Source organism: Colias eurytheme, chromosome 26 (genome assembly GCF_061535395.1).
Source record: "Colias eurytheme isolate Ceu_HAF_F1 chromosome 26, ilColEury1 Martin Lab GWU primary, whole genome shotgun sequence".
Taxonomy (NCBI): Eukaryota; Metazoa; Arthropoda; class Insecta; order Lepidoptera; family Pieridae; genus Colias; species Colias eurytheme.
This window is the reverse complement of record NC_143005.1, coordinates 9,150,719-9,176,679: the sequence shown is the minus strand read 5'-3', so window position 1 is coordinate 9,176,679 and position 25,961 is coordinate 9,150,719. Positions and strand designations below refer to the sequence as shown.

At 36.0% G+C, this 25,961-nt stretch overlaps 2 protein-coding genes across 2 annotated transcripts in view; both read right to left on the bottom strand.

Annotated features, from left to right (window-relative positions):
- LOC149897331 (dynein axonemal heavy chain 1-like) overlaps positions 1–25,961 on the bottom strand; it is a 70,222-nt gene that overhangs the window by 4,563 nt on the left and 39,698 nt on the right. The window contains exons 49-80 of the mRNA XM_090116575.1: positions 23,223–23,438; positions 22,891–22,985; positions 22,405–22,543; positions 21,831–21,993; positions 21,307–21,476; positions 20,786–21,007; positions 20,036–20,197; positions 19,503–19,680; positions 19,101–19,231; positions 18,908–19,013; positions 17,951–18,105; positions 16,285–16,473; positions 15,750–15,879; positions 15,222–15,369; positions 14,769–14,872; positions 10,771–10,847; positions 10,619–10,686; positions 9,987–10,116; positions 9,475–9,618; positions 8,734–8,900; positions 8,129–8,354; positions 7,503–7,698; positions 6,870–7,063; positions 6,347–6,501; positions 5,885–5,984; positions 5,257–5,389; positions 5,007–5,140; positions 4,299–4,440; positions 3,789–3,913; positions 3,053–3,217; positions 2,258–2,410; positions 1,778–1,913 (exon numbers count right to left, since the gene is read on the bottom strand). Of these exons, the coding sequence (XP_089972701.1) occupies positions 1,778–1,913; positions 2,258–2,410; positions 3,053–3,217; positions 3,789–3,913; positions 4,299–4,440; positions 5,007–5,140; positions 5,257–5,389; positions 5,885–5,984; positions 6,347–6,501; positions 6,870–7,063; positions 7,503–7,698; positions 8,129–8,354; positions 8,734–8,900; positions 9,475–9,618; positions 9,987–10,116; positions 10,619–10,686; positions 10,771–10,847; positions 14,769–14,872; positions 15,222–15,369; positions 15,750–15,879; positions 16,285–16,473; positions 17,951–18,105; positions 18,908–19,013; positions 19,101–19,231; positions 19,503–19,680; positions 20,036–20,197; positions 20,786–21,007; positions 21,307–21,476; positions 21,831–21,993; positions 22,405–22,543; positions 22,891–22,985; positions 23,223–23,438 (4,753 nt within the window). The remainder of the gene's footprint in view (positions 1–1,777; positions 1,914–2,257; positions 2,411–3,052; positions 3,218–3,788; positions 3,914–4,298; positions 4,441–5,006; positions 5,141–5,256; positions 5,390–5,884; positions 5,985–6,346; positions 6,502–6,869; positions 7,064–7,502; positions 7,699–8,128; positions 8,355–8,733; positions 8,901–9,474; positions 9,619–9,986; positions 10,117–10,618; positions 10,687–10,770; positions 10,848–14,768; positions 14,873–15,221; positions 15,370–15,749; positions 15,880–16,284; positions 16,474–17,950; positions 18,106–18,907; positions 19,014–19,100; positions 19,232–19,502; positions 19,681–20,035; positions 20,198–20,785; positions 21,008–21,306; positions 21,477–21,830; positions 21,994–22,404; positions 22,544–22,890; positions 22,986–23,222; positions 23,439–25,961) is intronic.
- Positions 488–925, bottom strand: LOC149897332 (uncharacterized; the record flags this gene model as incomplete). The annotated part of the gene is made up of 1 exon (XM_090117014.1): positions 488–925. A coding segment is annotated over one exon (438 nt), but the record flags the coding sequence as incomplete, so codon positions are not given.

Here is a 25,961-nt window from a genome sequence, read left to right as displayed (position 1 = left end):
TTTTAACACAAGGAGTTCCTCAGGGTTCGTTATTGAGACCACAACTCTTCACAATCTTTGTTAATGACTTAAGAATTTTTTTCTGAAACTCTGTGAACTCATGTGGCGCCGCTCCTGTCGGTCTTAGCGAGATGATATATTGCCTATAGTCTTCCTCGATAAGCCCATTAACACCGAAAGAATTTTTCAAATCGGACCAGTAGTACCCGAAATTAGTTCGTTATAACAAAAAAACAAACTCTTCAGCTCTATAATATTATTAGTATATAATATTATGTTACAGTCAAAACCCTGAACCTATCTATCTATCCTTATTGACGGTTATTAAGCTTATTGACTGAGGGCGTCAGTTAATACCCTTATTGACTGATTTTATCTGATAAAATCAGTTAATAAGGATATTGACCGGCACCCTTAGTCAATAACCTTATTAACTGATTTAAAGAGCAGACATTCAGTCAATATAGGTTTGAATAGATTTTAACACTTAAATCTTTCTGTAAGTGGCATCATCATCATCATCATCGTCATCATCATCGTCATCATCATCGTCATAATCATCGTCATCATCATCGTCATCGTCATCGTCATCATCATCGTCATCATCATCGTCATCATCATCGTCCTCATCATCGTCATCATCATCGTCATCATCATCATCATCATCATCATCATCATCATCATCGTCATCGTCATCATCATCGTCGTCGTCATCATCATCATCATCATCGTCGTCATCATAATCGTCGTCATCATCGTCGTCATTATCATCGTCATCGTCATCATCGTCGTCGTCATCATCATCATCATCGTCGTTATCATGATCGTCGTCATCATCATCGTCGTCATCATCATCGTCGTCATCATCGTCATCATCATCGTCATCGTCATCATCATCGTCATCGTCATCGTCATCATCGTCATCGTCATCATCGTCATCGTCATCGTCATCATCGTCATCATGTTAAAATTCAAGTTTAGTCAATAAGCTTAATAACCGTCAATAAGGATATTGACTGGTTCAGGGTTTTGACTGTAGCATATATACACACTATTAACTATTATTTTAGCGGCTTCACCTGCTAAAGAAAACCCAAAGGAGACCCGCTTCCGTCAAAAGAAAAACCCATGTTTACCGCGGTAACAAGTAGCTTATATCTAGTCCTCAAACTATCTCCACACAAAAATCATATGATAAAATAGCTCAGTTGCGCCTTTCGAAATAAAAAAACACAATTTTGTAATAATAATATGTTTCGCAAGAGAGTAATAATATTGTCGAAACAGGTTTGGTATCAATATATGTGAATTTTAGTAAGGCATTTGATAAGGTGGTTCATTTGCTGTTACTGAAGAAGTTATAAAGGATTAAAATTTTATGAGTAATATTGTTTGCTAATTATTTCGGAATTGACCAATAAAAGTTACGATGATTATTTGTTACTAATTGCATCCCTTTGATTGTAGTTACTTTAGGTGTTCTCTAAGGTTCGCACCTGGAACCCATTATGTTAATTTTTATTAACAATTTGGCACAAAAATCCGTTACTTAAAATTTACACAAATAGCACATGACCTCCTTCTTTTTGAGGTCTGAACCTCAAAATTATAAATAATTCAGTAGATAATAAATTCCTACAAGATTTAAATCGAATGGATAGTTTATCACCGGCTTAAATTAATTTTAATAGAAATACATTCTACATCTTGCTTGCTAAAAGATCGCTAAATCATGCTTACTCAAAATAAATATACATCAAATAAATACGACACTCACTGAGGCAGGTGCTAGTCTCAGACATGGCGTAACTGATGTTAGCGTTGCTATGCAGCCCGAACAGCGACGGGTCGTCGTTCAGTGGCAACGTGCGGATGTACTTCGTGTAGTCCTCGATGCTTGATGAGGATGGTTGCTGTATTGCAATGCAATTACTAAGTAGGTATATACTGCTGAAATAGTTTTCTATTACAGTAGTTTACCCAAACTGAGGTTTACTACTACAGTCTGTAGAAGATAAGGAAAATAAAGTACTACGATAAGTTATTTCTGCTTTGAAATTTAGAACGATGGTAGACTATTTAACGCAAATTGAGTGTTCTTTTCTGTAGCGTTGTAGTAAATACCAATGTGACATATTATAATTAATTTATTTTCTTTCTTCTCTTTCTTTGGTTGTAGACCTATTGGCCCGTCTTAAAAATCCAACCTGCATAAACAAATACATAATCAATATCACCACCATACACCAAACCCCACCTGTTTATACGCGCCGGTCTCATCAAACAGCCACCTCTCGCTGAGCACGGCGGTCGCGTAGTAGTCGGCGAGCAGGCACAGCAGGCAGCGCCGGTCCCAGTCGTCCGTCACGCGACCGCCGTAGTTTATGTGCCCCGCCGTGTATGTTAACATCTACGCACACGTTGGTAATAAGCTATTGCATAGCTTCTATCGCGGGCTTTGAGCGCGGGGACCGAATCCAGAAATTCCGTAACGAAAAAACCTCACGCTCCCCACTCCGACAGGCACGGAGGTGTGGCTTGAAGGCATAGCATGCAATAGCTTTACCGCGGCAGTCCCCGAGTGCCACACATCTTTTTCATTATTATCTTCACAATCATTATCATCGCTACGGATATAATTGTCATCATAAACAACGTCATTATCATCATTACTAACATCATTAACAAAACTGTTGTTTCAACCAGTTTGATCAATAGCATTAGCGCTTCCGATATTTTAACAACAATCGTCGTAACAACTTACTGAGAGTGCTAGAATGTGCAAAATAATGATATAGTACTATTTAAACTACTAAATACTAATAGTATAATGATCACAATTGAGATTTAAATATGAAATCATAAAATAATAGCCTTCACTTCGCATAACGATAAAAGTAATGATAGATAACGATATTCTACATTAAACTTTCTTTGAGTGTTCCCCAGGGATCACACATTGGTCCATTGCTATTTCTTATTTTCACTAACCATCTAAGCATATTTACACCCAATTTCTTCCCAAATTTTAACCTTATACATATCAACTCACCCGCAGTGGAACTTCATTGTACTCAGTGAGGAACATGTGCAGCTGCGAGATGCAGATGCGCAGATCGCCGTCCGTGAACTCGTACGGGATGTTGAAGCCGAGCGGACCGAACTTGCGCCGCTCCAACACCACGCCGTGGAACAGGCATAGCGAGAATAGTAACCACTGCACCATAGGGTACAAGATATCAGTGTAATCTATACTAATATTATAAAGCTGAAGAGTTTGTTTGTTTGATTGTTTGTTTGAACGCGCTAATCTCAGGAACTACTGGTCCGATTTGAGAAATTCTTTCGGTGTTAAATAGCCCATTTATCGAGGAAGGCTATAGGCTATATATCATCACGCTAAGACCAACAGAAGCGGAACCATGCGGGTGAAACCGCAGGGCGCAGCTAGTTATGTACTTGATTATAACATGTGGTATAGAAATAAATGAATATATGTATACCTATACACGTTGTTTCATTCGTATCTATTAAATCTGATGAATTTACCTTCTTATTTATTATTTAGTTCTTATTAGGTCACACACCACAATTACTAGTGAATCTTTAAAATTAATTTTTAAGAAGATACGCCAATCAAAAGGAACACCAATAGTGCAATAATTTACGCATATGAACAAAAATCATTATTTTATCTATTACATAACTGTGTATAATATCTACGTAACGGAAAAAGCATTAGGTAACAATTTACGCAATACAGTTAATAGGAATCGAAAGATAGTTACCTTAAAATTCGCAACTTTGCTGTCATGAGAGTTGAAATAATCTTGGAAATCGGGAACTTGATTCATGTAAGCTTTTAAAAGGTTGGCTTTTATGCCACGGGGTGGCTCCACTGTCATTTTATATCCTTAAAAAATAAAAATCATGTCTGTATACAGCATGACTATTGTAAATACTACTAAAAAAAATATTTAATTGGTTGGATTTTGAGTGTAAATTAATTGATTAGGTTCAATATCCTAATACTAGCCCACGATTCAATGCAAAGCGTACAAAGGGTTCAAGAAAGTGAAACTTAAAATTAGAAGTAGTAAGTAAAAATAAGAAGTTATTGTGGTATTCGTTCATTGAGTATAAGACAAAATAAAGGCATATAAATATGTAGTGCAAAAATGCACAAGCGATGCAGCATTTTTATATCTTAGGCTCTGGCTGCTGCTCCTAATACTGCTGATGCTGTCGTACCTGCTGCTACTAGTACTACAATTACTCCTACTACTACTACTACCAACCGTTCTGCAACAAAGCAACAGGGAAGAACGGCGAGGGCGTGGATGTGAGCCACAGGCGGAAGTCCTTGTGCACCGTCTCCGGGGCGATGTGCTCCACGTTCAGCTCCAGCACCGGCATCCACGAGGGGGATAGGTGGCAGTTCTGCGGGTAGTTTTTAGAAAAAAAGTTTAAAAGGATACAGTTTAGTACTTCGTATTTATATAAATTTATATGTTAATCATCGCAATAGATGGCGCGCGGTGTGTCCCTTAGACACAAAACTGAAAGAATAGAAAAAATTCGATCACGAGGCGGGACTCGAACCCGCATCGTTTCGCGCCATTCCGGGGCGGATGTTCGACCAATTCAGCCACTCGTGATCCGCCAGAGCGATCGAATTTATTCTATTCTTTCAGTTTTGTGTCTAAGGGACACACCGCGCGCCATCTATTGCGATGATTAACACATTACTTCGTATTTGTTTGTAGAATAAACATAACACTGCTCGGGCATATGACCGCCAGCTTGTTTGATATTATAATGTTAAATAAATAACATTAAAATTAAAATTTGTTACAGTATAGCTCAAGAACGTAAATATAGATTTCTGTTTGGATTTCTGGAATTTAATTTTGACCAAATTAGCAGAAATAACATGATAAAACAACCAACTGAAGATTTTTGAACTTGTTAAACAATAGCAAAGTTAGAGGTACTTATTTAATTACCTGGAAGAATACCCAGTTCCCGAAATCGCATCCAACCTTCATCATTGCTTCCGCGAGAGGCCCCTGACCTTGACCGAGTGAAATGCTCTCGAATCGTTTCCCCATTTTCATTTTATCCGCAAATTTTAATAAATCTAAAATTAGAAAACACCCGTTCTTTTATGCAGGACATTGTAGTTGCATGCATTCTACTACATTACAGTGCACCACACTACAGTACATCACAAATCACAATAGAGTACACACTCACCAGCAGCGGGATCAGTGCCAGTGGAGAGCACAAAGATGATGGGCGCGAGCGGGTCGGACTCCGCGAACAGCGCCGCCAGGTCCGCCGGCTGCGGCTCCACGAACCGTCCCCCCAGACCCAGCACCACGTAGTCCTGGTACATACATCAAACGTACTGTTTGTCAAGTTATTTGCTACTGCTCATGTCGTATACAGGGTGTAATCGTTAAGTGTGCATAGGCGATTTTTCCGTAACTATTACAGATACTTAACAAAAAACTTTAAACTGACATCGAAAGTAAAAGTTTTATTTTTTAAAATTTATTATGGCCATTTTACTCATTAGGTTAAGTACTTTCGATATTAGTTTAAAGTTTTTTGATATCTGCAATAGTTACCTACGGAATAATCGCTTGTGCACACTTAACGATTACACCCTCTAGGCTCTATAGCAATATGTGTGTCACGTGATTGTCAAGTAAGCGTGTGTATCAAATAAAAGACGTGTGTATCGAACTTTATTCTGACTCAAATAGTGCAAATAAAGTCTTTTTTTTATTAAAATAATATAGAGATTACACGAAAAAAAAACAACCACTAAATCGAATATTTAAAGCTATTTGGAAATTTCTATAACGATATTTTGTACCTGCAGTCCAGGAACAAGTTTGTCGGGGCGAAGGCACTTGAGCACCAGCAGCTTCTGGAAAGCATCCAACTGACTGTCCAACGGCTTTGGATATGGCAACCTGTGTTAGGTTTTCGAATATTTAAAATTTTTATAAAGTTTCATTGATAATTAGATTATCAATTCATTAATTCGATCATTAAAAGTTCGATTCTCGGTCGTAACAAGTGAATTTTCGAAAATCTTTGAATGCAGTTCTATTTCCTTTTAAAAATAAAAATTTGAATGTTTTCTTTCAGAAAAATTTGTTATCTCCTGTATTTCAAGTACGTTCCCTCCAGGGCCCACCGAAAATTTCCAGACTGTATAATATAAGGTTTTTATTATAATACTTGTATTAAGTAAACGTTATGATCATACTCGTTTGGACAATTCTGTACAAATACAACAAAATCATTAAGATAAACACAAATATCCTCATACTTATGCGGATTCCACGCGTCATAGTACGTTTTAAAGAACTTGGTCTGCTCTGGAAAGTCAGTGACGAACTGCTTCATAGTGGGCACTGAAGCCAGTTCTTGCATGTCGAGCCACATGCGCTGGGATATCCATTTCGGTTCCGGGTTATCTAATTCCTGGAAATGTGTTGAAGGATATGACGTTGGTGGTAAGATTTTTTATAAAAAGAAAGATAAAAATAACCGTACACGATGAGTTATTTTGGTGATATTATGTTGTCTAGGAAATGCGTTTTAAGTCGGATAATATATTTTTAGATTATGTATTGTACACAGATATTTACATTCAATTCGATTCAATATTCCTCTGGCCAATATTTTGACCATTCATTTTTGAGGAAACTTCTGCTATATCAACCTTAACGCATTATCCAGTACGAGCCTCTTTTTCTAAATCCCGTTAATAATGTTCCACCTTTCTTGGGGTGTTGGGGGAAAGATTTGCCGCCCTATACTAATGTGTTACTAACTCAGTAACGATATACCTGTTCAATCTTCCCCCCATTGAGCAGGAACGCAAACTCCTGTGACCGTATAACCCCTCTATCGAGCAGTATCCGAGCGCACAGCAGGAACGCGAACAGCAGCTTGTGCCGCTCGAACAAACTGCGGCACACGTTCACGTACAGCAGGAACGTGAAGTGCTCGATTATTATGTCCACGCGTTCTATTATGTCGTCTGTAATGCATTTTATTGTTAATTAAAATAGCATTTTGATAGACAAGTGATCATTTTATAGAAAAATAAGTCTCAACTGGTTATCAGATCGGCGAAGGTCACTCTCCCACCAGTTCTTAGACCGTGAATTGGATTGGACCGTTATTTATTGGATGAAACAAATTAAAACGTTGTCATAAATTGTAGTCCAGTTGTAGTTGCAAAGATTCAATTTGGTGGGAAATGTTATCATACATACACTGGAATATAGAACAGCAAACTAAAGTGCATGACACTACAGTGCACGGCATTACAGTACACGACACTACAGTGAACGACAATACAATGCACGACACTACATTACACGAAACTATGGTGCATGACAATACAGTCACTACAGTAGTTTCCCACTACAGGGCATAACAAGATTTCCATTGCAAAATAGACCTTAACCACGTACCATTAGGTTCAGTTTCCGCCATGCTCCTCACAAACAGCTTCACGAACCACTCGAGCGAGTACTGGTACATGGGGTCCACGTTGGCCATCCCGGAGAGACAGAAGAATAGGATCTGTCCTCTGTTGGCGACCGGCACGTAGCCTTGACGAGCTTCGTCTATTTCTTCTGACGTTTTCTCTATGTCTTCCACTTTGATCTGATCGAGAAAAGCATTCATTTCTTTTTTAACTGTTTCTTAATCGATAACTAATTCCTATAATTAAAGGTGCAGAAGATCATGTACTTAAATTAGATGTAACAAATGTAATCTGTATCCTCTGTTGGAAATTCTAAATAAATAAATAAATAACAATTTCGTTAGGTATTTTTTTAATACGTTATTAGTATTTGTCGATAAAATATATTCACCAGTTTCATGCCTTGTAATTATCTGAAACTTATGCTTCTATGCGAAAAATAAAATAATCTTATTAAAATTACAACGAAAGCAGATTCGTCGTAATAAAATTATTCGTATGTAGATTTCCATTCTCCCTTCCTTCAAATTATATGCTTTATAAAATCAGCTTGAATTAATGTTGAATTAAAATTTACTTTAGCCATTAACTATTCTCGATTTATCTCACCAAAATCTCCGCACTCTTAATCTTAATAGCTTCCAACGTGAGGATCAGCGGCAGATCATCAACAGGCGAACCCTCACTATTGGACAGCCCATACAAGATGGCCGATTGCATCTCCGCGAGTTGGGAGGACATTTGTGCCCGGGAGACTATGAGCTGCCCGCGGAGTTCCTCAAGGTCCGGACGTTCTTGGGCCACTACTATTGATAGCAGTTGTTCCGCTAGACCACTGTTACATAGATTTTATATTATGATCAATTTGAAAATGTGTTTATGACATAAAATTTCCATTGTATCAAAAAAGCACTCATGATTTTTTAAATTTATCCCTACAGTTTTTATTTTTACGAAAAATAAAACAGTTCTTACGATATATATACTATTTTTGTCAGTAAACTGAAGTTATCAGATACGAGAAAAATAAATAATTTTTTTGTCACTATTGATAAATATTATTTAGGTATATAATTTTATTAAATTACTACAAGAATACATATCTTTACAGAATTTAATAAAATGGTCAGTTACCTAAGCTACCTAGAGATGGTATTCAAAAATAAAAATAATCACAAAATCAGTCCAAAATCTCCTCCACAAAAATGACAAACCTGGGCACCAGCGCAAAGTTGACAATTTGCACTTTAACAGACGTCTCGGGCGTGTATCTCGGGTTGGGCAGCTTCGTGGTGATGTAGAGGCGGAAGCCGGCCGCGTACGGGATCAGAGAGTCGCCCAGCTTCAGTACTAGCTGACCAGCTTGGCGGAAGTATTGCCGCTGGTGGGTTTATGGGATTTATCTTAATATATATAAATCTCGTGTCACAATGTTTGTCCTCAATGGACGCCTAAACCACTTAACCGATTATAATTAAATTCTCACACCATGTGCAGTTCGATCCAACTTGAGAGATAGGATAGTTTAAACATGTAGGTACCACGGGCGAAGCCGGGGCGGACCACTAGTTTATTTATAAGAAATACCAACGTATCTTTACTTTGATTATACCTATTGGGATTTATCTATCTATCAATAAAACTATTGAATGCTATAAAGTATAAACGTTATTGCTATAAAATTTGTAGAATGTTAAGATAAACGATCTATCTAATAGTTTCTTAAAGCAAAATGTTATGATTAAACTGCTATTGAAATCCGATAAATAGAAATGAATACTTGTAAAATCAGGCACAATCAAATATGACGCAACCTGTTTAAGTAACATTTTTATACACAACAAGTATAACAATAACTAGCAAATGTCTACTCACTGTCAACAAACGACTGTCGTTTATAAAAATTGCAGCTGTAAATACGCATTTAAGTTAGAATTTAACTCATTATTGTTTACCTTTAAAACTGGATCCAAAGCCGGGTCGAGTTCTTGACCTACATTTTCCAGGAGGATAGGTTTGCCAAATCTCAGAGCAGACTCGAAGTTTCGCAGCAAATCTCTGTCATTTGGTTTACACACCACCAAGCCTTCGATTTTACCCTTGTTGAAAAACAAAGGACGTTAGTTATAGGATTTTAGTATATTTAGTCTATGTACGCCCTAGAACATCATTTTTTTTTATTTTATATCAATTTATCATTAGAATGTGTATGTATAACATGAAATGTATATTGTTATCATTCATTTACGTTTCTTATCTGGCGCGTATGTTGCCCTGTGTGTGCGTGTAACGCTGCGTTTATGTTATCATGTTAATTGCTGAATACGTGAAAGTGTGTGTCTGGATGTATTTACCATTGCGCGTATCCACTTATTATTCAATGGCGCATAATATCCACGGTACAGAGTGTGCGTGCTTGTATTTGTGTTTGTGCGTATCGTGCACGTGCATGTGTGTGTGTGTTCACCATGGCGCGTATCCACTTGTTGGCCTGCGTCTGCGGGTCGATGACGAGCGGCCAGCGGCGCGAGTTGGACATCAGCACGGCCGACTCCACCGACAGCGGGTCGCGCGGCAAGCCGTACATCTGCCAGTTCCTAATACACGAAAAAAAAACTAATTTAGACATCGGCAGATTCGTCTTGCCCTAATTTGGCAAAGGCCCTCTCCATTTCTTTCCTTTCATTTTTTGTATTTATTAATAAATAAAAGGCGGAACCATCGGTGGTCAAGAGACTGATCTCTTGACCACCGATGGTTCCCACCCCATTCCGGGGTAACGCCTGAGCGTTACCCCGGAATGGCAGAGAAAAACGGGTTCGAATTCCAACGGTCAAATTCGGAACTAATGCCGTCATCTTCTTCGAAATCAAGTCATTCATTTGATAACAGATCGCCGTGCTGTTCGGTGTGGTTAAACATTTTCTTTATATACAATAATTTTACTCATACCCTATCAGTAACTCAAACTAGGTATATAAAGAGTACAACCATCTATCTATCCATCCTCACTAACATTCACGTTGATAATATTAGGATGTTATAGAAATATATATAACTGCAAGAACTTCAGAATAATAACACATTAGAAAATGAAACCTTATCAAGACAGCATCTCCAAGGATCGACAGTGGTGTGCCGCCGTGCGTGTGAGGAACCTCCACTTCCTGTTTAAAGTAAAATAACAACTGATGTAGTAAATAGATAATATTAAAATTAAGGCAAGATTAAATAGATAGTTATAATATTACCTCCATATGTTTTATCCATTCAGCCAATAATTCTCGTCGATATTCATCTGTGAACGGAGTTATGTAGCCAACAGCACCTGGATATTGTATATAAGTATACGCCTTTATTATTAAAACACTTTTAATTCAACAGTTAGAGAAGACAAACAATTTTTAAAATTTTAATTTGAATATTTTTATCACTTTTCCAAGCGTTGTAGATAAACATCGTGATGAAACAGATTTATCATAAAAGCGAAATTTATTTATTTATTTATTTATTTATTTATATATTTGGGAAACAAACAACACAATATATCATATAAACAAGAGATAACAAACCATACACATATCAGTAAAGTTTCCACTAAAAATTTAAATTCTTAAAAACAAATACACATTCAGTCACAAACAGTCTACTTGTGGATACAAATAATTATAGAAATAACAAGCATGAATACAATTCAAATATCTCAGTTAGTTACTATTGCATTTATTTCGAACTTTGGTTTTGTACGATTTGAATTTTTCGTTAAATAAATCAAGGTCACTAAAATTATTATTATAATTATGACAAACACGGTATAAATATGTATTTCTAGCAAATTTGGATTTAAATTTAGGTAATGCAAATAGGGCTTTGTCACGAGAGCATATACGCGGACATCGTAAGAGTAAATTGCCTAGAAGAAAAGAAGAATCGACGCTATTATTAAGTATCTTATATAAGAATACCTGGTCTCTTTCATGTCGACGATTTATCAAAGGAAGCACTTCCGGAATGGGACCAGACTGTTTAGCTCGTTTATAATTCAAATGTTTGATAAATTTATTTTGAATGTGTTCAATATTATTTATGTAGATATTATATTGAGGATTCCAGGCTGTAGAAGCATATTCCAATATAGTTCGTACGAACGAGTTATACAAAAGAATTAAAGTTGAACACATTTTAAACTCCCTACCAACTCTTAAAACAAAACCAAGCATTTGATACGCTTTGGCTGTAATAAAATTAATATGGGCTGAAAAAGTTAACTTATAATCTAAGAGGACACCTAAATCTTTTACTTCAGTCAACCTAGTCAGCGATGTTCCATTCAAAGAGTAATCGAACAATATAGGCTTAATTTTTCTAGTAAAAGTAATAACGTTGCATTTATTCACATTTAAGAGCAGGGAATTCGCAGAACAGTAACGACACAAGTTAAGAAGATCCTCCTGTAGTAAAGAGCAATCACGTTGATCTTTGATCACTCTAAATATTTTCATGTCATCCGCATAAAGTAAGATATTACAGTGTCTAAACTGACAAATAACATCATTTATAAATATATTGAACAGCAGAGGACCTAGGTGAGAACCTTGAGGTACTCCAGAGGTAACTGGAATGAAGGAAGAACAATGACCTTTTATATTAACAGCTTGGCTACGTTCTCTGAGGTATGATTCCAGCCAACGTAGGAGATCGCCATGTATACCGGCCACCCGAAGTTTGTGAATTAATAACGAATGGGAGATTTTATCAAATGCCTTCGAGTAGTCGGTATAAACCACATCCACCTGTCCACCCCGGTCCATAGCACAAGCCACATTATGAAGAAATTCACACAAATTAGACTCTGTGGATCGTCGGTCAATAAAGCCATGCTGCTGTTCAATAATAACTGGTCTGATATGTGGAAATATAGCATCATAAACAACTTTCTCAAATAATTTCGCGATAGTATTTAATTTTGAAATAGGCCGATAATTTTTGATATTATGTTTATTTCCGGATTTATAAATTGGGATGACATGGGACCGCTTCCAGAGTTTTGGCATTGTCCCCGTATTGAGAGATAATTTAAATAAATGACAAATGGGAGACGCCAGATTGTAATAGCAGGACTTATAAAACAAAGGAGGAATTCCATCAGGTCCACAGCCTTTGGAAATATCCAATTTTTTCAAATAACTTGCCACTTTGTCCCGACAAACTTGAATTGATCCTAAACCTAAAGAGTGATTATCAACCGTACAATCTAGAGAACCACAATCAAGCGAAGATTTACAATCGTCTGCTTCGTAAACAGATTGAAAATAATGGTTAAAAGTATTGCAGATATCATGACCGTCGCTTATAGTTTTACTATCTAAAAACATTGTGGCAGGTAAATCGGGACATGCTTTTTTAGATTTAACAAAAGACCAAAAATATCGACTATTAAACCTCAATTTGGTTTCCGCGTTACTGATATAACGATCATAACAAATTTTATAAGAGTGTTTTTCACGCCCACGTAAAATTTTAAAGGTATTGTAATCACTTAACCTTCCATAAGTCTTCCACTTTTTATGAAATTTTAACTTCTCTTTATTAATTTTTATCAATGATTTAGAGAACCAGGTTGGATATTTGGACTCAGTCACTCGTCGCTTGGGAACATATTTTTCAATAATATCATATAGGTAATCGTAGAAACTATTCAAAGCAATGTCAATGTTCTCCGAATTAAGCATACTAGACCAATCGCAGCGAGAAAGTTCAAGGTTAATGTCATCAAAATTAGCAGCACGAAAAACATGAACAAAACGAGGGATCGATCGTAAATTATTTACGCGCGAAACAACAATTTTAACGGTTAAAGCAGGATGATGAGCATCCTCCAAGACAAGAGGTTCATTACAATGTTTAACAGAGCATTCGCACCCTGCAATGACGAGATCCAGTTGCTTATTGTTTTTATTTGGAATTCTATTATACTGGCTGAAATTAGTAAAGTTTAAAAAACAATGCATAGCTCTGATAAAAATGTCCTGATCATTTACATTGATTATGTTAGGGTATTCTTGAGGATCACCCCATATAGCGGAGGAAATATTAAAATCCCCGAGGATTAAATATTCGTCAGTTGGGTTATTAGTATAAGAGGAAGATATCGTTTCTAAAAACTCAGTCATACCTTCAAACTGCAAACGGCAATGTGGGAAATAACAGCAATAAATTCGATATATTTTAGAGTGGGAAGAAGTCCCCAACGTAAACGATACTTCTATTATGTCAGCAGAAGCACCTGTAACATCAATACAATTCGAGGACCGAATTAATAATTCGCGTTTTATGGCGATTAAGACACCACCACCTAATGTATCACCTCTAAGGGAATAGTTTCTATCACAACGATAAACGTTATAACGGTGATCAAACAATTCAGCATCAAATATGCCCGGCAAGAGCCATGTTTCACATAAGCAAATTACATCGTAATCAGAGCATAAAAGATTTTGGAAAAAAGTTATTGTTTTGGTTCTTAGCCCACGTACATTTTGATAATAAAATGAAAGTTCAGGGGACGCCATTGTTCAAGAAATGTATAAAATCACCACATCGAGAGTGATACTCAAAAAAGCACATAAAATAAACAAAAAATATTAACATGAATAGAGACCATTGGTAACCAATCAAAAGTGCGTTCGGATTTTTAAAATAACATTTGAATAAATATGTAATAATTGTTGATGTTCTCGTGACTTTGCCATTAATTAATAAATAAATTACAATAAGGATTAAACAAGTTAATTGAGCTAGAAATAGTACACTTATTTTATCTTGTTTAAATCTTTGTAATCAGAGATGTGAATCAACGGTGTGTTATCCACCTGACGAACCATGATTGAACAGTTCTTAACCCACACGAACTTGTAGTTTCTTTCCTTCGCCAATTCCTTAGTGCGTTTAAGCAAGACTTTATTGGCTCTCGTCAAGTGGTCATTGAAGTGTATAAAAGAGTTGATGCCAGTATAGCCAATATCACAGGCCTTTAGTTTTAATTTTCTTGCTTGTGTTAGAAAATCGTCTTTTTTGTAACGAGCCTGAAATCTCACAACGATGGGCTTAATTTGTTTATTATCTCTATCTTTCGGAGCAACACGTGTGATAAAATCTAGATCAGTGCTCAGTGAAATATGCATGAATGTAAATATGTTGGTAATATTGATGAAGTATATGGCAAAAAATACATAGCAATTCAACTAACAAGCGCTTATCAGTATATCCCCCATCAGGTTCACGATGGCTACGTCCAACTCTTTGATAGTTCTGATCCAACGGACGCGCTCACTCGACAAGCCATTTAGAAGTCTACAGAAAGAAAGCATAGAAGTGACAGAAATAATTAAACTGATTATACTGCCGAAGTTAATAAGCTACTTTGACCTTTTTAAGTTAAGAATCTGCTGATGATACAATTCTGTATATTGATTTAAAAAATTATTGTATTACAAAAAATCCACCCCCATTATCATTTATAACGGTGTACGATGTGATTACAATATTATTACAATTAAATGCTTTTTACTTAGCTTAAACCACAAATTCGTCACAGTTTTAATTTCTGTAAAGAATTTTTAATTCCTGTGATTTTTTTATTCTTATCCATCACCATATAATTCATTGGCATCAATAATCAAGTCACTAGTATACAAGTTACCTGTTAGCACGATCCATTCTCGCCAAACACTGGTTGATATCTTCCTCCATCTTTCTCTTTTCTTCTTCTTTCTCCTGCAGGTACGCGTTGAGTTTCGCGATACCTTCTAGTAGAGCTTGCATCTTGGCCTTTGCGTTCGCGAGCATTGCTAAAAAGGACATAAATTTACAAAATTTCGTACCCAAAGCAAATGTAATTTTAGCATTGTAAACTTTTTAGCAATTTTTTGTATTAAAATCTTAGATATTTTGACTCAACATTTTCTTATAACTATTGTGCTTGACTACATATTAGTTTAAGTATTTTTTTAATACTTGACTATATTAATATTGCTTCAATATATCACGTTTCGCTCTCGTACGACTCAGAAGCTCCATGCAATTTAAAAACAATTGAAAACGCAGTATGACCTAGTAAAAGGTTTCATCAAATAGCAATAGATCACGACAACTGCCATTTCCTTCTTCCCCATCGTTCAATCGAAAATAAATCAAATATTAATAATCAAGTAAACTTAAATAAACATACCCTCAACAGCAGCAAGTTCTTTAGTAGCTCTTTCTAGTGCCTCTTTCTTGGGCGCGACCGCCTTGTTGACGTGATAGAATTTGTACATAGCGTGCACCCACATGCACAGAGACATGCACGCTTTTGATACCTAGTAGATGTACAAATGAAGATAAATTATTATTATATTTTCTTTGCTTTGATGAACAAAATAAATATTTCGACAATTAAAGTTGAACAGTTGAAAAATAGATGACATTAAAATATTTCGTAAGCGATCCATATTGCGGTAAGACATACGTTATTATGAAAACATAATAAACATTTTGAGCAATGATAACGAACATTTTAAAACGATAGTACCTACCTACTAGAAAAGAAACAATGCAAATAGCAATGATCTGTGAATATTGGAACTGTTGCTAGATTATTCCTTAGTAGATGGTTTTAAATCGAGTGAAAATTTCATTATATTTCATGAAAATTACCAAAAAAGTGAAAATTATCCTATAATCCCAACGCACTAGCCAATTCCAATTTCCACACTAATCCTTACCTTGGAAATCTTCATCGGCTCATAGTTAGGATCGACGACGAACCGCTTGAGCTTCTTGATCATGTCCTCAGTGATGGACTCCTTGTCGAACTTCATCAGTGAGTCCAGGAATGCACTTGGGTCGGAGAGCATCGCGGAGCCCGGCTTCCAGTAATTAAGGACTTTCTCACCAAACGAGGCGCCAGGCTCCTGCGATTGAAGTGTGCCGTTATAGGTTACGCGAAGTTACAATCATTTGTCAAGGCAGACTTTTATTTTTGTCGAATGAACGCTTTATTTTACTGTTGTATTTTAAAAGTTGTTTTTAGCAATACCTGTGAAAATAATACGTATGTCGTATAGCCTATAAAAAGGAAGAATAGTTAGGTAAATATAGAAATAAATTTAAATAATAAACTCATTATCAATCAAATACAAATTTTAACTTTATTTAACACGTTCACTGCGCCATCATTTTCAAAGAACTTTCCGCTGGTGCTTTGGAGACCTAAAAGATCTCGAAACTTACCCACCCTTTGGTGCGTTTGAGACCTAATCAGTCTCCTAAAGATACAGTTTTGAAAATAATTTATATCTTCCAGAAAACAATGACATATACGTTGAAGTTTTTGTGGATGAAAGATAGTCTATTGTTTTATATTTTGCTAGGTTCGCACGCAGTTATGACATTTGAATAAACTACAAATACCAAAAAAAATTAGATATCGATTGTATCTCGTACCGCAACCGAAGATAGTTCAATATGTGTAGTAAGTAGTGATGGGAATGTCAGTAATTGTCGATTGAAATAGTTTTATTAATTATGCAAAGTGTTTTTCATTAAAACATGGTAAGCAAATTGATTGCTTGCATTGCACGCATATGGTAACAATTCGTTTTCCAAACATTTTCCAAAATTTTTATTTTACTGGACGATGCAGTAGTATAATCCGGCTTTGATTTTTTGTTCTTCTCCGTAGATACTGCTTTCCGAATCGGTGGTAAATGTTAAAAATATGGAATGTCGTTTCAAAAGTGCTTGTAGAAGAAGTCTTATTGAATAAATAAATGTTTGAGTTTGAGTTTGTTAGAAATCTCACCAAAATAAATAGATTTTTTACACTTTTTTCTTTTAAAAGAACTCATTGTTTATAAAAAATAATCAACACCTAGATACGCGAGTATTATTTCCAAAACGAGCGAGCTCCCACATCGATGCTAGGACAACACTAAACTGAATCAAGCAGCGGCCGCGCCGCCTACCCTCCCTCTCTTGCGTCTACGAGGCCTACGTTTCCACGAGTACCGACATATCTCCTAACGCAAGGAATGAATATAATTACAGTACTGTGCGTTAGGGACCTAATCCATCTCTAATTTATTTTTTAATGTTATTGAACTCAGCTTTAAGTAGGAAGCAAATATGTATATTTGTCCTACTCATACTTAAAGAACTTTACAAGTTAGATCCTCCCGCAAGGAGTGAAAAAACACGATTATATTCAACGCACAAAACAAAAGTCCTGCAAGGTATCTGATAGATCTCGTAATGCAGCGAACGTGTTAACTTGTTTTTCTATATATATATATTGTTAAAATCAGTTGAAAGGAATTTTGGTTGACAACAAATATTGCAAATCAAAGTTTTTCATCAAAACAAGTTTTCTTATATTATTTATTACGTTACTTTGATCGGCTTAATATCGAACACGACGCAGAGCGACTCTATGACAAGCACGACTCCGGCGGGCGGCTTCTTCATCGCCTTCACCTCCACCACGTCGTTGCGGTTCAGCTCCTGCAGCGCCTTCTCCGCCGCGCGCAGCGCTGGCATCGCTTCGTCTGGACGCATGCATTATGCATTAATTATAACTTTGTTCAAATAAAAAAAAGACGGGTTGCACTCCGGGAGTGCCGGCAGAAGTGAAAACTTGATTATTAACGTTGAGCATGTTTGATATCCATCCGTCTTACGCTTTTTCGATCAGGCCACGTGTCCTGACGCGAGTTTAAGATTTTATAGGTCCAACGCCGCTAAAGAAGTTTACACTTCAAAAAGTGAAGTCCCATGTCCCCAAGTGTGGTGAGGGGCAGATGCATTATGCATACATCTGTTTCACTGATCGATTTTTCTTTAGGGACAAGTAGGTGATCAGCCTTCTGTGTCCTGCCAGACAGAGACATTTTTTTTTTCGTCTCCACCGGGAATCGAACCCAGGACCCCTCGGTTCTACGCTCACGCGTCAACCGCATATAATGTTCATATAATGTAATATTATAATTTATGTAATGTGCTATAATTTAATGTAATTGGTGTAATACCGTTTTAATTATAATATAATTATAAATAAATTAGGTAGGATCATTGCTTTGCAGTTTTACGGCTACGGTTTACGGTACCCCTGATAGCTTTCGCTGCGTTTGCAATATTTGCTTCTATATATTTTGTTAATGCTTACGTTTTGTTTGCATTCGTTACGTCTACATTATATTACCATTGAAAGTGTTTTCATCTTATCTATCACAAAAGGTATTTTTAATCTATATAACCACTTCAAAATGTAGCTCTAATATTTATTATGTACATTGAGAAACATCCAAGTTCTGAATATTTCTTACTAAATATTTCAATGAATGATTATACCTAAGTCTCTTTGTGCATCTTCCGCCATCGCCGTGGTTTCTTTTGCCATTTTTTCAGCTATAGCCTGTTCTTTTTCTACTTTTATTCTTGCTTCTTCTGCTATGGCCTGTGAAATATCATTAAATTAAATTTAGTTAGTATTATTTATAGTTATCACGACACTATTATTTACAAGTTTTATTATTCAGCTTACAGTATCAATAGCAATCTGGTCGATCACTTTCTTCGTTTCTTCTGCCGCCCTTTCCATTAACGGCTTCAACTCCGCGAGTTCTATTTGCAATTGCTTCACTTCGACTTCGGTTTGATTCAATTTGTTTAATCCTGAAAATAAGCTCGGACTATTAATATCAGCCATTTGTGTGCTACTAACATTTTATGTTTAAATTTTGTTTAAAAACAAGTACATTTTGTTTGTACATTTTCACTGTCATTTTATTGTAAAACACCGATTGTGAACTATTTAGCTATACAGTTTCACAGAAACAGAATTCATAGAACTTAACTTTTCCACCTTCATTGTTTTACAAGGCAAAAGATCATTTTCAACAGTAAACTATAACAAGATGGAATAGTGACGTAGCTTTTCACTCACCAGTCTTCAACGCATTGGATTCATGCAGTATTGCTTTCTGTTTCTTCCTGAACATCTCCGCGTATGCCGCCAACATCTCCATGTACGACATCGGCGTGACGTAGTTCAGGCGGTTCAGTTGAGAGAGGAAACGGGAGCTCGCTTCTACTACGCTCTGGTGTACGAAGCAGCATACGGACTGTAGGAGTGGTAAATTTTCGAGGAATATTATTTAATTATTTATTAGAAATTTTTAAAGGAAAATTCTTCTAAGATAAACCTAATTAACTTAGTTTTATGTTACTATGTTTGTAATTGCTGAATTGAAATATTACTGGATCTAAATTAATCTCGAAATAGTCCTCATTGGGTTTTCCAAAAAGAAATAAAAAATTATAACAAAAAAATTAAATAAAAAATAAAACTTATCGAAATAGAACATGTTTTGAGGTTGATCAAAAGATTTTTCCACTTTAAATTCTGCATGCGGGAACAAACACATGTCATACCATATATTTTGTGCTATAAATCAAATTAATCGCCAAAGCACTCACCACCATAGAGGCAATAATCTCATCCGTCGTCTGCAGCTCCTCCATGTGGTCGAAGAAGTGCGTCGCGACCGAGTCGAGCGCGGAGCGCGGCCACTCGCTGAACCAGTCAATGGTGCAGCAGTTCACTAGGGACGGGAACTGGCGGAGACGCGCGCGGAATATCTGCCGTGTGGTGTCATTTATTTATAACTGATATTGTGTGACGTATTTTATTTATTTTGAGGTGAAATTACTTAAGGCGCGTTTAGAGTAAAATTTTGGAGTAAGGTGACAATTTTGGTGTCTTTGAATCTCGACAAAGAAGTTTCACTTCTGACGCTTGTGCTCGGCAAACACGCTCTTTTTTATTATTAGCTGTATAGCTAGCATGCATTTGCAGGTTTGTAATATTTTACTAAGATTAACTGTTTTATAATCTCTTTTATTCAGAGTACCCCATTTGCAAATTAAACTACCTGATCTATCTTTCTTACCTTATCACAACAAGAGTGTGAGCAGCTGCTGTAAACACAAACACAAAATAGACGTGTTTCTGCTACCTATAATATACCCCCGGTTTCACCCCCGCGGCTTCACTCTTGTTAGTCGTAGCGTGATGAAATATAGCCTATAACCTTCCTCGATAAATGGACTATCTAAAACCGATAGAATTTTTCAAATCGGACCAGTAGTTCCCGAGATTAGCGCGTTCAAACAAACAAACAAACAAACTCTTCAGCTTTATAATATTAGTATAGATAATGAACGCACCTCCCCCACGGGGCTCATCACGACCACAATGTGCAGGTTACTGCGCACGCGGCGCTGGTAGCACGCGAACAGGTTCCCCTTAGTGGCCGCCAGCCCCAGCTCCATGACCGCGTGCCGCACGGACGCGTACACGCGGTCCAGGTCCTCCGCCTCGTAGATGTTCGGCACGTCTCCGGAGCTCAGGATGTTGTTCAGGTCCTCGAGGAACGACTCCATTTTTATCTAGTGTTTTAGTGGTAAGAAATATGACAAAAAAGCCATAATTACTCAAAAAGAGTTTAAAAAAAAAAAACTTTCTTGAAGTTATCTGACAATATTTTAATGAGATTTAAATATTAATTATTTCATTTAATTTGGTTCATTTCAAAATGTTTTTGAGGTTTATAAAATACACTAAAAAATAGAAACAGAACTTTCTTTAGTAGATCAGTAGGAATCTGAAACGATAGTTCAGAAGAAAAAGGTTATTGAAAACAGCACTATAATCGTTAAGAATAAAAAATCATAAGATACAACAGAACCTGTGCATCAGAGAACAAAAACACGATGCCTCTGTTGTCAGCACCAGCTTTCAGCATGGTTTGCTTGAGATCATCGCGCCACTCTGATTGGCCGTACGCTTTCGTGATCTCGATTTGGACGCACTGTAGTTCTGACATGTTTGCCGCTAGGCGAGATAGCGATTGTCGACCTGGCCAAAGACATGTTGGGTTTAAAAGTATCATCATCGTTACAAGTTTCATTGTCACTATCGTCATTATTACTGCTTCCACCAGAATAAACTTTATAGTTACCATCACCATCATCGTTTTTAATTTCATCATTAGAATATTTTTCATTATTACTGGTATCATCATCACCATTTCTATCATTATATCATTATATCATCATCATCATTTTTACCTCTATTATCTAAATAGTTTATCTACATTATGTGAAAATTAATGTTTATTAATTTATTCAGACCATGTGTTGAAAGTAGGCCATTATTAAAAAAGCCTATTTAAGAGAGTTTTAATTATCTTTTATACTGTCATCCCCATACCAGATCCGCCCATGCCCAGCAGCAGCGCGTTGGCCATGGGCTGGCGCATGATGCGCGCGAGCCGGCACAAGTGCGCCACCGCGTCGTCGAACAGCACCAGCTCGAGCGGCGCAGTGGACGACAGGTTGTACTCGTTGAGGTAGTGGGCTAGCACTTCGTCCAGCTACAAACGATAACCCATTGAGCCCCAAGCGGCCCGATCGGTCCAAAACACAATAGATTTTCTATTGTGTCTGTGGTTCCGGGGCCTGAGTTATTAAAGGGTCGAAAATTGTGCCTTTTTTTAAATATCTACCATAAAATAGTATTCAAAATGGAACAGAATAATTCGGCTTAAATAAACTGTAAACTTGGAATTTTAAGGTGACCTTAATAAAAAAGTGAATTTATGTTAAATTTATGGCCTGTATTCTATAACCAGATTTTATAAATTATTCAACAAAAGTTTTGTTTAATTTGTCTTAACCCCATAAAAATAGGTAAAAAATTGCGCATTCTATAGTTTATTAAATTACTTTGTTCCGTTTTAATCTACTCCTATTTAGTCCAGGGTGTTAATAACGCCCATTCAAACCTCATTCTGGTCAGTAATCTCCAAATACTTCTTATCATCGGCCCCGATGTCCATAAAGTCACCGAAGAGCATCAATCTTCCACCGACGACATCACTGGCTTTCTTGCCAAACTCTGATTTGATCTTCTTATTAAGCAGACTGTATGTGATGATAGAAGCTTCATCATTTTGCTATTGTTTTATTATTGAATTGGCAGTTGTATCGCCTAGTGGCTAAAGTTTGACCCGAATTAATTTAACAAAACTTACATGCTTATAATGTGATAAAAATTAGATCATCAAGACGTGAACCTCTTAAATAGATACAAGAAAAGAAAAGTTACACCAACATCTATAAATTGACTGAAAACGTGATGTGGGTAGTTTAGTAGTAGTAAAAGGAAAACAACCAATTTTGCTCGTCCCATTGAGCAATTAAATTAAGATTTAACCTACATAGTTCATTATATCTTTGATCAACAATAATAATATTAACTGTTTACGTACTTGACAAACCACTTGCGATCCTCACTGTTAACCAATCTATCCTGATACACACGCTGGTGTTCGTGGTACCAAAGACGAATGACATCATCTTCATCCTGAAATACAATGCTTACAATATAGTTAATTTTTAACAACTAAATATAATGATCACTACATTATTTTGATAATTAATGTTATTGAATTTTATACAATGAAATGCTTTGAAAACTTATTACTGGTGACTTCGATAATAATAAATGTTTATGCCGTGTGTCTAATGTGACCAGACAGAGATCATAAACAGAGAAGAAGAAATATTGTTACGTTTAAATAGATAGATGAACTATATTTACCTTCACAAGATGAGGGTCCATCATCAAGATGCCCTGGAAAACTTTACTCAAATCCCTAAGGTTGAAGGTATAATGTGATTTAGTCGGAGTTGGCAGCAGTTCTTCAACGAGCGAGTTGAAAATATCAATAGATCCTTTGAGGAAGGGATCTTCACGAATGGAGACTTTTTCGAAGTTTCGCGTCCAAGACTTTAATATCGTGCTGAATATGCAATACTGAAAAGTGAAAAATATAATTGCTTTGGTTTAAGGCAATTACATGGTTCAACGACCTTCATGATTCTGTCACTACATTTGAATTTGTTTTTTTAACCGCCCTCTATAAATATACATCGTTGTTGAAGTAAAAGTGACCAAAGATTATGAAATTGTATACTGTATCGTATTGTATCGTAATGTGTTAGTGGTTTCTACCTAATTTATGTTTTCTCTGAGAGGCAGTAACATATTACATTTATGAATAGTAAATATTGTGTACTATGTATGTTGAAAATGTAATGTAGGAAGACTCATCTTTCAACATTAACCGTTATAAGCAAAGTCTCTACTACATGACCCATTCTGGAGACCTTAAGATGACTAAGCAAGTAATTATAAGTTCTAGAGTGGGGAACAGTTAAGAAAACACCGATTTAGAAATTAATTTTATTCAACACGGACTCTACTATATTCTGGAGACCTGATGATGGCTAGGGTGGAGAACATCTCACCTACAGAGATATAAAAGATGGAGTACATTATTTGACGTAATTCTATAGAACGGCCTCTACCATGTCATGGTGTATCGAATGGTAATGGTGACCAGGCAAATGTATTTAGCGTTCTCTGTATATCTCTTCATACCTAGTAGGAATATATTATGCATGCAACCTACACACACCGAAAAAAAATAGGGGAACGGACAAGAAATCACGTTTTTTTCGACTTGTTATGTATTTTGTAGTTAGTTCGGGGTTAATTTTTTAAATCCTAATTTGAATGTTGGGTTGTAGAATAAAAACGCCTTCGTGACAATTCATATTTTATTATTCCTTCACTTGGTATAGGTAAATTAGGGAAAGCTGGCATGTTCACAGTACTCACACTTATGCAATTTCACTTACAGTATGTTCAAAAATAAATGCGACTCTAGTTTCATTTTAGACTTGAATTGTAAAATGGGTGCGTTGTAGATATACCTATATATATGCAAATATAATTACTTATGAAAGCTCTCATAATTTACCTGTAAAATTATAATTTAAAAGTAAATCAATTGATGAAGTTAATTATTTATTCTAATAATAATCAATTGGATAAAAGTATTAATAATCATTCAATTATCAAATAATAATTAAATTCCTGACTTTGGTCGAGTAAAGATATCTAAGAAATATTATATTTGTAGTAAGTACGTAATATGTACCTACCAATACGCGCTAACAAATATGTGTTACATGTTTATTGTATAATTTTCACACTATTGGTTTTAAACTGAAACTCAAACATTTATACAAGTAGACTTCTTCTAGAAGCACTTTTGAATCGTCATAACAGTTTAACAGTTTTAACAATTACCACCAATTCAGAAAGCAGTATCTATAGAGAAGAAGAAGAATCTATTTAATCATAATCGTAATCTTCTACTTCACTGTAACTTTCATCGCTCGAAGAACTCGATGTTTCGTTGTCGGAATTTCTTAATGTTATTATAAATGAGTCAGTGTAATTATTATCTACTTTTGGTTCTAATTGAATATATTTTTCCTCATGTTCTCGCGTCTTTCTCCAAACGTCACTAAACATATCCAGACTAATAGCATTTGCTTCCTTTCTAAATAATTCTTCCACAGTTTTCAAGTTAAAGTTCACATTTTGTGATGCTACTTTCCCTTTAATTATGCCCCATAGTAACTCTATTGGGTTGAGTTCTGGATGGTATGGGCACAGACTAATAATAATATACTACGGGTATGGGGGAAGGCGCAATACACTATGTCCATGATCTTTGAGGATTGCATCAAGTAGGTAAAAATTGTGTATAGTTTGGCTTATTTTTTTTAATAATGTGATAACTCTGATTATTAATTAGTAATTTGATTTTTGAAAAAAAAAAGCCGATTTTAGTAAAAATTTATATTTTTCTAACAAGATCCTTATCATCCAAATTTCCACCTTGGTGAGAAAAATTGACATTTCTAATGAAAATGAACAAAAAATTAAATGATTTTATTAAATACTGTAAAATAGTCTATAATTCTTCCATTTACTGTATCACAAAATTCTTCATAGATTTTTAGATATTCGTACTACACCAATTACATCACCCTGTATTTATAAACAATTGCAAAATATGACACATACATAGGCCGGGAGATACTGACACAAAATTTCGGGTCATTTGTAACAGAATGGCGGTTCTACAGAGGTCTTATTACGCAATGACTAAAAGAAAAATGATGGTCAGAACTCAGAACGCTGGTACCGGCGGACTAGTCGCGTGGGCGTTAGTCGAACTCGTCGGATAAATAGCGAAAGTCAAACAATTTGTAACACAAAAATTTTAGAATTCACCGATAGCCCATAAAAAAGATGTAGGCGGTAGTGTCATGCCATACTTTTCCGGTGTAACTTACAGCCCCCCATACCGACGCGATGCGTTGATTAAAAAAAAAACAATTCAAACATTTGTACCAGGCTAACTTTTGCACAGGTAATCATCATCGTGCAGACATTTACGAAAATCACCATGCCATACTT